The following is a 13,888-nucleotide window of genomic DNA, read 5'->3' as shown; positions in this document are numbered from 1 at the left end:
TTTTTTTAAAAAAAAATTGGTATGTTTTATATAGATTTTTTGCCTTAAATCATGCTTTAAAAAGCGTTATTATTCGATATGACTCGTAAAACTCGAAGCTTAACAATATTGTCACGTTACGCCTCACGTCATTTATAATTTTTTTAATTTATGTTCTTTTATGATCAAAATTTGTCATTGAAATTTTAACTATATGTTTATTTGGTCACTTAACATATATGATCACTTAAGTTTATTTAAGTTTTAAAATGTCATATATAAAAACAATAACTTAAATAAAGTCAGAGTCTATTTGGTAATTTGTTAAGGGGTTGGCTAAAAAGACACCCCATATTGCAATATGGACACCCTAATTAATTTTTAAAATATTTTTATTGAATGAAATTGCATTTTTTTTCCGAAAAAACTGTTTATAAACAGTTAATTATTGGTTGACTTTTTAAAAAATGGTCAATAAGATGTCCAAGTGGTATCTTATTTGTAACACCCGTAGTTAATGGTTCAATTAATGAAGGAGTTTACGAAAGCTTAGCGGAGCAAGCTCTTATCCCAATAAAGCTTCAATTATTTTGGGTACATGATCCATGAGGAAGGTTTGGTGCAGGTAGACGTCACCCATCTTACAAAAATAGGTTGGTTAAAATGGAGGACAACCTCGATAGTTCTTTGTGAAAAGAAGATACCATTGAAACTAAAAGGAATTTTTTACTGAGTAGATATTAAGCATGCCATGATATATGGATTTTAAGGTTAGTCGACCAAAAATGATAACAAAAAAAGGTTAAAAGTAGCATAAATAAAAATGTGAAGATGGACTTTGATGGATATGATCTTGAATGTTATGAAAAAAAACCGCCTACCGCATATTAGTGTTTAAACATAATTTTCTTTTTTATATTATTCATCATTATTTACCGATTTGTCTTTATTTCGTCATCTTTTAAATATTTAAAAGGTGTTTGGGAGTTAATTTTGATTATTAAAAGAACTTTTAGACAACATGACTTATGGTGATAAATAAAATAGTTTTTTTTGTTAAAAAATGTTTTGATTAGTTTTATGGTGAGAAAAAAATCAAAGTTAATAAATTGTTTTTTAAAAAAGTGTTTGTCTTAATATAAGGGTATTTTAAGGTAATATTGATTTTTATAATTAAAAAAGTCATAAAAAGTTTAGAAAAATTATAAATTATAACTTCTTAAAATCTCATTTTTGAAAAGTTAATGATTTGGTGGATTCTAGACCTTCTTGTGTTTTCTTCTATTTGTATCGTAGTGGATTGGTTGGATTCTAGACTGACGGTTCATATGTAGCGCTCGATTGTTGAGTCGGTGTTCATGGTGGTCATATGGGTTCTTTGGATGTTTCGTAATTCTTTATTTTTTAGTAGCAATAAACCTAGAAAAATCCGGGCTCTTTGATTCTATTGCGGATCTTTTTTTTCGTTGGTTTTCGTTTCGGAATTCTAAGGCTAGGGTTAACTGGATGATGTGGTTACAAAATTCAATCTAGCCTTAATTTTTTCTTTTCTCTAACTCCTTGCTAGAGGCTTAGTTTTTAAATATATGATGTTGTTGTAATGCCCCGATTCTCAAGTATTGATTAAATAAAAGGTTTTTTGGTTTTAAGTCCTACTCGACGAGTTGGTTGCCCTACTCGTCGAGTAGCAGCGTGGTGGGATCGCGTGTTTAGTGACCTACTCGCCGAGTCCAAGAAGGAACTCAACGAGTAGGAGCTGGCAGATGAAACCATAAATCTCGGGGTCTTGCACCCTATTTAAAGGAGCCTCAGCTTCCTTTGGTCTCTTGGCAATTCTGAAGAGTTCCTAAGAAACCCTAATTCGTGTGGTGCCTCTTATGTGTGTATAGAGCTTGGAAATAAGGTTCTTGGAAGAGGAAAGGCAAGGAAATTGAGGCAAAGGAGTGTGGGAATCAGATCATACCTCAGTTAGCATCTCCTTAAGGTATCAAATCACCACCTTTATCTTCTTTCCCCTTTTAGATCTCTTATGGTTGAGTTTTGAGGTTTTTATGGATTTTTGGGAGTCACGTTGGTGAGCTATGGGCTAGATCTGAAGTTGTAACTTCACATCTGGACCCTTCTCAAGTTCTAGAATCATAAAGTCTCTGTGTTTGGTCGTGGTTGAGGCCCTCCTTATGCATGAAACCCCATTAAGAGCTTAGATTTGGCATTAAGAGCCTTGTTAGTCATGTATGCACGTAAAGTTTGCAACTTTATGTGAAAAGCATGTCCTAGAAGCTTGGATCTGAAATTTGGAGCCATTTCATGGCTTAAATAAGTCTGTATGGATTAAGGACTGAAGGAACTCGGCGAGTTGCAAGGTTGACTCGGCGATTCATATGAAGATGGTCGATGAACTCGACGAGTTGATGAACAACTCGACGAGTCCGATGAAGATTGCCTTAGACTCGACGAGTTGTATGAACAACTCGGCGAGTCGGATGAGTTTCCTCGAGATATGAATGCATGTGTAGCCGACGTGTTGCAAGAAGGAAACTCGACGGGTGGCCTTAGGGTTTCGATCAAAAATCTTAAGAACTCGACGAGTCACCCGATGACTCGGCGGGTGGGAAAGAACTTCAAAGAACTTGGCGAGTAACCGAGGGTACTCGGCGAGTTAAGGTCAACAAGGGCTGTTGACCTTGACCGAGGACTTTGACTTTGACTATTGACCTGGGGTTGACTGGTTGGTTCATGGAAATACTTATGAGGTTGAGAAATTATGAGTATGCTTGTACTATGGTAATAGGTAGAGGAGTCTTTGGCGAGTGATCTGAGAGTTGGGATTTATCTACCGAGTCGACATTTGCGAGGTGAGTTATCCTTACTGTATCAAAGGGTCTAAGGCACCAAGGTCGGCCCTTTATGGTTTGCATCCTGGTTTAGGATGGTTGCTATGTTATTGATATGCTAGATACATCCTGGTTTAGGATGGTTGCTATGTCACTGATATGCTAGATTTCATCCTGGTTGAGGATCGTTGCTATGTTAGATTCGGTTAGATCGGTATCCTGATTATAGGATGTTGTTAAGCTATTTGATATGTTATATCGGTTTGACTGTTATGAATGCTAGCGTATGATAATTATGTGCACATGTTTGTTTGATTGGGGGTTGGGTTGAGGCGATCTTGCTTTGTGCTGAATGCCAACATACCTTGTGAGCGGTCCGGGGAGACTGTAGGCCCACGAGGCGGTCCAGTCATGTCGAAGGCTCGATATAGATTCAGTTAGACTGTAGGCCCTGTAGGGCGGTCCAGTCGGACCGATGGTCCAGTATGCATATTGGTTGATTGATTATTACTATTATGATATTATCAGTGTGGTGTTGGTATTTTGGGGGTAGCTCACTAAGCCCTTGGGCTTACAGTTTTTAGTTATTGTTTCAGGGACGTCAGGAGATCGTGGCAAGACGAAGGCGTGACCGTACCGCTCTTCATCCTTACAATCTGTTTTTGGGACACTTTGATGAATAATGATTTGAAAACAATTTGTAAACAAAAACTATTTGGGTTTAAATTGTGATTGGAAAAGTTTAAATTTGGTGTAAAATTTATGGATGTTACAAGTTGGTATTAAAGCTTTGGTTTGAGTGAATTGGGGGAAACACATGTGTGAACCCAGTCTCAAATCAAGGAAATTTTTGAAATAAATTCTAAAATGGTTTTCAAAATAAATAATGGAGAATGCATAGGGTACGATCAGTCAGAGCCTGTAAGTGAACCCCAAAATACCATCTAGTTATTTGATATTTTGATATGTTAGAGCAGCATACTAGTGCTAGGCTAGGGATCTTCAGGAATCGCATGGTAGATTTGTCTAATTATATGATGCTTGTGAGCCTAGGCTTTCTTGTATATGGAATTGACATCATAATTGTAGATGTTTAGTGTATGCATCACAGTTATGCATAATAAAGACCTTATAGCCTGAGAATGTTGATTCGGCCTTCGGGTAGGATTGGATATTCGGAAGTCTATTGGGTTCGGCGTTATGTGCAACTAGCATGCACTAGCGCTACAGGGGATGATGAAAGTTTCATGGATATGTGAGTCGTGAGAAGTGGTGAGACTAGATGTAAGATAGTTGATATTCCTCTAGAAGTGAGGGTTGAGCGCATTTCTATGTTGATGATATTGTTAGGGCGTTGTGGTGATACTTGAGACAAATATGGGTAGGTGTTGAAGGTAGTATGGGCCTGTGCTACTGAAAGCACAAGACCCATACGCGTAGCAAGGAAATCACGACCCCTATGGTTTGTGGGGATTGGTCTCCCGATATCATGATTGTTTATCTGACGTCTTGGGAATATTTTCAGTATGGTGGTGACGAGACGTTTTGCTGCTGGATCCGGGTCGGGATTTGGGTCAGGATCGGGGTCAGGAGACGAAGGGTCGGAGGTGCCGGTAGCACCTGAGCCCATGGTTCGGATTGGGACAGAGGAGTTGGATGCCAGGATCTGGTTCTAATGTGACTCCGCCATTATATATATATATATATATATATATATATATATATATATATATATATATATATATATATTAAGAATGTTGTTGTAAATGTGGAAAACATTCAAACCTAAGTATATACAGTCAAACTCAATGTGTATAAACATGGTCAATAAAGCCTATCATCATACATCACCATCTTCGACGTCAAAACTCAACATTGATTTTTTGAACGCATCTTATATGTGTCTCGTTACAGGACATCCTAAGCCTTTATGACACCATGCATGTAACATTCTTCAAATCAACACTCTAATATGACATTCCTAACACCGCATCCGATCTCATGTCGCCTTAATTATTTCCCACCTCAAACACTGCCTTCACAGGCATATATAACATCTTAGGTTAATGAATATGGATGCCATTGGGCAAGGGTTTTCGATTTATTTTTTCCATTTTCTATATTTTGAAAATTCTATAAATGGTGATCAATCCTAATTCAAATAACACATGAGTCTGATAGGTTCCAAAAAATGTGAGAGCTTTAAGGAGTTTAAAGGCTAAACCTCCTGTAAGCACTTATATCTTGTTTTCAAGTTTTATTTATGGAACAAAATGAAAGGGTTTGGAAGTAATTGACAAGGGATATCATCACTACATCATTCATCCACATTAAGTTCTTCCATTTCCATAAAAGAATATGATAATTGTGGAATAATTACTAAATTACACTGATGGTCCCTGTGGTTTGGGCTAATCTACGTGTTTGATCCCTAACATCTTTTTTTTTAACTCGAACTGTCCCTAATTTATAATTTTGTTGTACGCTTGGTCCATATCCATACTAAAAAGACTAATTTACCCTCGTCCATTTCTTTTTTAATTAAAGTTTTATTTATTTGTTTGTTTATTGTTTATTTAAGTACTGTTTATAATTCAATAAGAAATAAATTTTCCACACCTACTGAAAATGTCAGTCCAACTCTTATGTGTTTCTTTTATTTTTTTTAATTATTAAAAAAAATTGAAAACACACCCACACAATAATCTGCAAAGCCTAGCGAAACTTTAAATGAAAATCAAATACACCTACCATCTCAAATAAATCTCTTCACTTGATCATCATATTTTAAGAACCTAAACCTAGACCACATCACCGATGATACTTCCACTTCTTCTGTTACCCAACTCCGCCCCCTTTGCTATCACATTGTCGCTAGAGATTGTCTCTCTCTCTCTCTCTCATTCTTTTTCTCTCTCTCTCTCTCTCTACACACACACACACACACATATATATATATATATATATATATATATATATATATATATATATATATATATATATATATATATATATCTTACGTAGTTTTCAGAACCCCAAAGAACACTAGATCAGCGGAACCCGACCACCGGTGGCATCATCATCATCGTCAATCGTGCCGACAACATCTGTAGCCCACCATTATCTCCCACGTTTTCTTCTCACCCACACCTTCCGCCTCCAGTACTATCTTCCTTAAAACCCTCTAATTTAAAAAAATATATTCAAGCCGATGGTGATGAGGGAAGAGGGATGAGATGTAATCGGCAGTGAAGATGAAGGTGGTCTTTTTAGAATGGAAAGGGACCAATCGTGCAACAAAATTATAAAAATGAGGACGGTCCGAGTTAAAAAAAAAGTTTTTAGAGACCAAACAAACATGCAGATTAACCTAAACCACATGGACCATCCATGTAATTTACCTTTTTATTTTTTTTATTTTTATTTATTTATTTATTTCACAAAAATAATATTACTTTCACAAAATAACATTACTTTTACTAAAAAAAATAACTAAATTTGCAAAGGAAATATATTGAAAATAAATTCATGGAATTCATTCGTAAAATAAACAAGACAAAGTTGCAAAAATGGTCCCTGTGGTATGTATTTTTTTAGGGTTTTAGTTTAAACTACGATTTTTTTTTGGATTGGTGGTCATTTTGAGCTAGTTTCCTTGCACTTTTGGTCCCCCAGAAAACTGAAAAGACTAAAATGCCATTCTGATACATTTTTTTTATGGTTTTTGTTATTTAATTTAAACTTTTATTAATAAAAATTATTGGGCCCACCTCTATATCTCTCTTTCTCTATCTATCTATCTCTCTCTCCTAGTTTTATTTCTTCCTTTTCTTCTTCATTTTTATGGTAAAAACACCACCGGAGATGGATGCATTTCCGGTGACCATCAAGAACAACAACTCCACCGGCGAGCCAAGGGGCTGCCATCGCCACCACCAACACCTCCCTCGCTACTAATTGTCGCCTCCGCTAATGCTTCCTTCTTCTCGGATCAACAAAGGATTGAAGACCTCCATGTGTAACCACCATAGATGAACCACCACAAGACCAAGTTTCTTTGTTGCCCTCGTGTTTATTTTCTACTTTTGTCCAAGTTCTTTCTTCTCAGACCAGACAAGGACCGGAGAAACCCACTCCCAACCCTCCTCCTCATTCTCTTTCTGCGAACGATCACCACCCACAGACATCCCCCTCAATCTGCTGTTGCTTCCAATCGGGTCCCTCTTCTCGATCAGACAAAGGCAGAGGACCGAAGTCCTTATTCCTTATTCGTATGTTGCTGGCCGATTGGATCAGAAGAAGAAAGAAGACGCTGGAGAGGAAAATAGTTTTTGGGTTTGATGTTTGACAACCTCGTGGTTTTGCAGGATGTTGCTCCATCTCCGGTGGAGCTTCTTGAAAATAATCAAGAAGAGGAAGAAGTGAGGAATTGAAGAGGTTGGTCAATTGCAAAGAGGGAGAAGGCATCTCTGGTTTCGGTCTGCAATTGATTTGGAACGAAAGAAACTTGATTGAAATAAGGGAATAAGGAATGGAACGCAACAATCGGGGTGGATCGATCGTTATTCACAGGAAGAGAGGGAGGGCTGCCATGGTGGTCTGCTAGTTAGGGTGGAAACAACAGCTCTGGCTATTTGCTGTTGCTTTTTTTTTTTTTTTTGAGAGAGAGAGAGAGGATGGACATGTGGGCCCAATTTTATATTTAATAATAATAATAATTTTAAAAAGTGAAAGAAAAATGAAAATTAAATTCATTAAGGATATAATAGTCTTTTTAATTTGGACAGGGACCAAAAGTGCAAGGAAACTAGCTCAAAAGGCCACTAATCCAAAAAAGTCGTAGTTTCGACTAAAATCCCAAAAAAATACATGACACAGGGACATTTTTGCAATTTTGTCAATAAACAATTTATAAAAAAGTGAATATATTGTTTTTTCAATAGTATTATCGTAATTCAATCGTACGAGACTTGAATCGTACCCCTCAAACACTTTGACCGAACGAGACCACGTCAACATTGAATATTACTGGGTTCTTGTAATTAGATTTTATGATATTTTTTAATAATAAATAAGATATTTAAACTCGTCAAACTCAATAAATATCTTGAACACGGAAAAGCGTAACAATTTGCCTATAGATCAGAAGATCAAAATAATAATTAAAAAAAAAAGGGGAAAAAAGATAAGGGCATAAAACCTAATTAAAACATTTCCCATCCGCCATCGATCCACAACTTTCGTTCTCGTAACCGTCTCGCTCCGATTCCAGCCTCCATCGCCATCACAGGGAGAGGATCTCGAGGAGAGGAGAGGGAATCTCGCCTCAAATCTTACGTACGTCTGCCAAGAGATGGCGAACGAACAAGCGGTTCTACCGGCAGACGACACAGTTCGAGACGTCGCTGTTAATGCTCCGGTTTCTGCATCTTCTTCATCATCGGTTTCTTCTGCTTCGGTTTTGACATCAGAGACTGTTTCGGATAATGCTAATAGCGGCAAGAATACGTCGAACACCATGTACGACGACGACGACGACGAAGAGGGGGATGTTTGCCGGATCTGCCGGAATCCGGGAGACGCAGATAATCCTCTACGGTATCCTTGTGCTTGTAGCGGTAGTATCAAGTTTGTTCATCAAGACTGCCTTCTCCAGTGGCTCAATCACAGCAACGCTCGGCAGTGCGAGGTTCTTTCTCTTTCGTTTGATTTGATGTTTGTTGAATAATTTTTCTTCTATGTGCAATTATTTTGTGTTTCATTTTTCTTTATAAACGAATCTGTTATTTTATTTTCTGTCAAGCTTAGATGCATGTGTAACCATAGATTACAATGATGCATATCAATAAAAAAACCATTTCTACTCCATAGGTTATGGCCCAAATGGCTAGAAATCTTGTCATTTTGATATATGGTGGAACGTTGTATTGATCATCAAATCACTGGAAAGTAGTTGGAGCTGCCTTTAAGGTCTTAATGGGTAGGAATTATGGCGGTGTTAATGTATACAAGCTATCCATCTATAGTGCAACAGTGTCCTTTGATTCAATTATTATACGAACTGTACTTGAGACATCCTCCATGTGATTAGAACTCAGAAGGATTTAGGTTGGATTTATTATCCATTGTATGTGATTTTAGGCTTTATGTGAACAATCCTAGTGGTGTAGCCAAAGGAACCTATCTTGTGTGTTAATGGCATTCTACATATCATACTCATCAATCTTTTTCTTGCTCATTTATGATTTTTGGGCATATTGACCATAGGAAAGAGATTGTTATGGACTTATGACATTGATAAACTAAGCAATGCTTGTTTGTTAAATTATACTCTAATGCTAAACCATCTATGAACACAAGTTTACAAAATAGCTTTGTAAAACAAAATTTAAACTGGTTTTCTGAACATGTATTACAGGTTTGCAAACACCCGTTTTCATTCTCACCAGTATATGCCGAAAACGCCCCTGCAAAGCTCCCTTTCCAGGAGTTTTTAGTGGGAATGTCAATGAAAGCATGTCATGTATTACAGTTCTTTTTACGCCTCACCTTTGTCCTTTCCGTATGGCTTGTAATCATCCCCTTCATTACATTCTGGATGTGGCGCTTCTCATTTGTCAGAACTTTCACTGAAGCCCAAAAACTCTTCCTAACACACATCTCCACCACCATCATCCTCACCGACTGTCTCCATGGCTTCCTACTCTCCGCAAGCATCGTCTTCATATTCCTCGGCGCCACCTCACTCAGGGACTATTTTCGCCATTTACGAGAAATCGGAGGGCAGGATGGTAATGTTGACGATGAAGGAGATAGAAACGGGGCCCGTGCTGCTAGAAGACAAGCTCAACAACCAAACAGAAACGTTGTAGGTGATGATGTGGCTGCAGCACAGGGGATCGCAGGCGCTGGTCAAATAATTAGAAGAAATGCTGAAAATGTTGCTGCCAGGTGGGAAATGCAAGCAGCTCGTTTGGAAGCACATGTGGAACAAATGTTTGATGGTTTAGATGATGGAGAAGGTGCTGAAGATGTTCCCTTTGATGAACTTGTTGGCATGCAAGGACCTCTTTTTCATTTGGTTGAAAATGCATTTACTGTAAGTATTATACTATTATTATTAGTTCATATGTTTTTGTTTTTTAATATTTGTTGTTTTGTTTTTTTAGGTTCTTGCTAGCAACATGATATTTCTTGGTGTTATGATACTTGTCCCTTTCCACCTCGGACGATTTATACTCCATCATTTATCATGGCTTTTATCATCTGCTACAACCCCAATGTTAATGACGGTTGTACCCCTCACAGAACAAGCGCTTTCTCTAGCAAATATCACGTTGAAAAACACTTTGACTGCAGTTGCAAATCTGACATCTGATCACAGCCATAGCTCAGAGATTATTCAAACAAATGTTACTACTCCCTTTTCTCCTGATAATGTTCTAGAAACAACATCCGCCACGTCATCATGGGTGTCTGATGTCACAACTCTTGCTGTCGGCTATATCTTTGTGTTCTCTCTTATAGTTTTCTACTTTGCAACAGTGGCGCTTATTAGGTATACAAAAGGGGAGCCTTTGATCATGGGAAGGTTTTATGGGATTGCTTCGGTTCTAGAAACAATCCCTTCTCTTTTCAAACAGTTTGTGACAGCTGTCAAGCATTTAATGACTATGATAAAAGTCGCGTTCCTTTTGGTGGTTGAGTTAGGGGTTTTCCCTCTCATGTGTGGGTGGTGGCTGGATTTTTGCACTTTGAAAATGTTTGGAAAATCAATCGGTCAACGGGTTGACTTTTTCTCAGTCTCTCCATTGGCAAGCTCGTTGATTCATTGGGCTGTAGGAATTGTGTACATGTTACAGATATCCATATTCGTCAGCCTTCTCAGAGGGGTGGGTATATTATGTATATATGTCTGATCCCAAAGTCTAATACTGTAAATGTAATTACCATTCTGCCCTTGTGATTAACATTTTATTCCTCCAGGTTTTACGCCATGGAGTTTTGTATTTTCTGCGTGATCCGGCTGATCCTAATTACAACCCGTTTAGAGATCTGATAGATGATCCGGTTCACAAACATGCACGTAGGGTTCTTTTGTCAGTTGCGGTGTATGGAAGCTTAATAGTAATGCTTGTATTTCTACCAGTTAAACTTGCCATGAGAATGGCTCCTAACATCTTTCCTCTTGATATCACGTAAGAAACATTTTTTTTTTTTGTATTATTTGCTATACTTATTTTGCTTATATGTTTTTTTTTTTTTTGGTATTGTAGAGTGTCGGACCCGTTTACTGAGATCCCAGCCAACATGCTTCTGTTTCAAATATGCATTCCATTTGCTATTGAGCATTTTAAGCTTCGGGCAACGATTAAATCACTTCTACATTATTGGTTTACTGGAGTGGGTTGGGCACTTGGGCTGACCGAGTTCTTACTGCCCGGACCTGAATATCAACCTGCAGCAGCAAATGGAAATCGGGATCCAGTAAGGCAGGATCTGGCCATAGTTGGACATGTGGCTCCTCCTCCCATGGATAATAATGTTAATCCTCCAGAAGCTGATGCTGATGAACGAACTGATTCAGAGTAAGTGGTTGTTTCTTTTTGACTGAATCAACTTAATGGGTTAAGCACTTAATCTGGACATGGTTATCTAATATTTGATAATTTTCTTCACTTTTTTAGGAGGTATGGATTTGTGATCTGCATTGTGTTGCTTTTATTGGCGGCTTGGATGACACTTTTGATCTTCAATTCCGCATTAATTGTGATCCCTATCTCACTTGGACGTGCGTTGTTTAACGCGGTCCCACTTCTCCCAATCACACATGGCATCAAATGCAATGGTAATAGTTAAAAAAAATATTCTTTTTATTTTTTAAAATCATTATTTTATATTTATCATCAAACATTCAACAATTTCTTTCTAGATCTATACGCCTTCATTATCGGAAGTTACGTGATCTCAACCGGACTAGCCGGTGCCCGATACGCGATTGACCAAATCAAAACAAAGCGAGCCACAGTTTTATTAGGTCAAATCTGGAAATGGTGCTCCATTGTTGTCAAGAGCTGTATACTACTATCAATATGGGTAAAAAAATAATATATATTTTATGTTTTGTTTTATTTGGAAATTTCTCTTTTTCCATTTTTTCAGTTTGTTTTTCATTTTACAGATTTTTGTGATCCCGGTGATGATCGGGCTACTGTTTGAGCTTCTGGTGATTGTACCAATGCGGGTCCCGGTAGACGAAAGCCCTGTTTTCTTATTGTACCAAGACTGGGCTTTTGGGCTTATCTTCCTTAAAATCTGGACACAGTTGGTGATGCTGGACCAGATGGCGCCACTGGTGGACGACAGCTGGCGGGTGAAATTCGAGAGGGTGAGGGAAAACGGGTTCTCTCGGCTGCAGGGAGTTTGGGTGCTGCGGGAGATTGTGATCCCGATCATGATGAAGCTGCTAACGGCTCTGTGTTTCCCTTATGTGTTGGCACGAGGGGTATTTCCGGTATTTGGGTACCCGTTGGTGGTGAACTCAGCTGTTTACAGGTTTGCATGGGTGGGGTGTTTGAGTTTTAGTTTGGTGTGTTATTGTGGGAAGAGGTTTCATGTGTGGGTGAGGAATTTGCATAATTCGATAAGGGATGATCGGTATTTGATTGGGAGAAGACTTCATAACTTTGGGGAAGAGACAGAGAGACAAGATGATGAGTTGTTGGTTGGTAATGGTGAGATGGGTAGTGAAGGTGATGATGTAGTAGGGTTGAGGCATAGGGTTAGAGGGGGAAATGTTGTACCCCTGGAGGCTGGAGGGGTGTTTGTGTAAATACTAAATATATATTATTTGTAGGGAGATTGTTAATTGTTAAGTAAGTATATAGAAGAAGAAAAAGAAGAAGAAGCAGAAGCAGAAGCAGTGTGGTAATTGGTAAAAGGTAAAGGTGAGGTGTCATCATATCATATCATATTATCATATATATATGGGTGGTGGTTGTCTGATCAATGTTTGTTGACACAAATATATGACATGTGTTGCATCATCAGATGAGATGCATACTGATGGGACTTTTTAGGATGATAGACTTGTTTCATGTTATAATCTGTAACATTTGAATGATTAAATCCGTGGGGTTTGATTCCTTGAGTCAAGCTAAACGTTTGCATGAAGTTTTAGTGTGACTAAGAACAATATGGTTCAAAAAGTATGAATACTACTAAAACTAATCATCTACATAATTAAGTAGATGCAAACAGACATATAAACCAAATATATTGCCTTAATTTGATATAATCAACTCCTCTTATAATAAAAGCCAACTTCTTTATGTGTAAATTCAAACTATCTTCTTACTTATTCCTTCATTGACCTATCTGCGTGCCATTCCATTGACTGTAATAGTCTCCACCTTCCTTCTTGTAGACTTGTAGTTGTCGTAAGTCTCTTTTGATGTCTAATAAATAATTTGTAATTTGATTGCCATTAATGTTTAGTATATATTGATATGTTTGCTGTTCTTACTACACATTGTTGTAATTCGTGTTCTGCATTCTAGTGGTCATCTACATCAGGCAACATACTTATGTAGTTAGGAGGGTGGAGTTGTTCACGATCTACAGTGTGAATGTGAGGAGAGTGCTCATGAGAAGGAAGTGAGGATATCCCATGAGGTTAGACATGAATGAGTTGGCTCTTACATGTTTACATGACCTCATATTAGATTGTGTAGACGCTTAAAATCAAGTTATTGAAGTAGTATGAGTTTTGTAGGTCCTGGTGTCCTTTTATCTATTTGTGATTTATGGACAATATTACATTTTTATTCCTGTGCGGTTGTGCCTTCCTCATTTTCAGTTCTTTGCTCTTCTCCCAAAGAGAGTGAGGAGAGTAGAACGAAGAGTTTTGAGGTTTAAATACCGTTAATGAAGGGATATGGATTGTGATTTCTCTCTTATTCTTTCACTTTACTTGTTCCCCCATTACTCTTTAAGCAAGGTAATCAAGGTGATACAAAGTTTGACATCTATAGTGAGGCTTTGAAGAGCATATGTTGGTTTAGTGATGACTCCTT

General features: G+C 37.8%; 1 protein-coding gene across 1 annotated transcript; it reads left to right on the top strand.

Moving 5' to 3' along the window:
• The first annotated feature begins 7,982 nt into the window (after positions 1 to 7,982).
• LOC111877455 (probable E3 ubiquitin ligase SUD1) lies at positions 7,983 to 12,986 on the top strand. Its single transcript, XM_023873976.3, has 8 exons — positions 7,983 to 8,502; positions 9,232 to 9,912; positions 9,983 to 10,705; positions 10,800 to 11,011; positions 11,090 to 11,401; positions 11,501 to 11,661; positions 11,746 to 11,909; positions 11,995 to 12,986. The coding sequence occupies exons 1-8, from the start codon at positions 8,167 to 8,169 to the stop codon at positions 12,643 to 12,645; spliced, it is 3,240 nt and encodes a 1,079-aa protein (XP_023729744.1). The 5' UTR covers positions 7,983 to 8,166; the 3' UTR covers positions 12,646 to 12,986.
• Positions 12,987 to 13,888: the final 902 nt, after the last annotated feature.

Source organism: Lactuca sativa, chromosome 5 (genome assembly GCF_002870075.4).
Source record: "Lactuca sativa cultivar Salinas chromosome 5, Lsat_Salinas_v11, whole genome shotgun sequence".
Classification (NCBI taxonomy): Eukaryota; Viridiplantae; Streptophyta; class Magnoliopsida; order Asterales; family Asteraceae; genus Lactuca; species Lactuca sativa.
The sequence above is the reverse complement of the archived record's forward strand: the minus strand, read 5'-3'. Positions and strand labels throughout refer to the sequence as shown.

Excerpts from the sequence above, each read along its gene's own strand:
- LOC111877455 (XM_023873976.3), top strand. The coding sequence starts at position 8,167 with ATGGCGAACGAACAAGCGGTTCTACCGGCAGACGACACAGTTCGAGAC. Across the intron at positions 10,706-10,799 it reads TCGTCAGCCTTCTCAGAGGG|GTTTTACGCCATGGAGTTTT; the intron begins GTGGGTATATTA and ends TTATTCCTCCAG. Across the intron at positions 11,662-11,745 it reads ACATGGCATCAAATGCAATG|ATCTATACGCCTTCATTATC; the intron begins GTAATAGTTAAA and ends ATTTCTTTCTAG.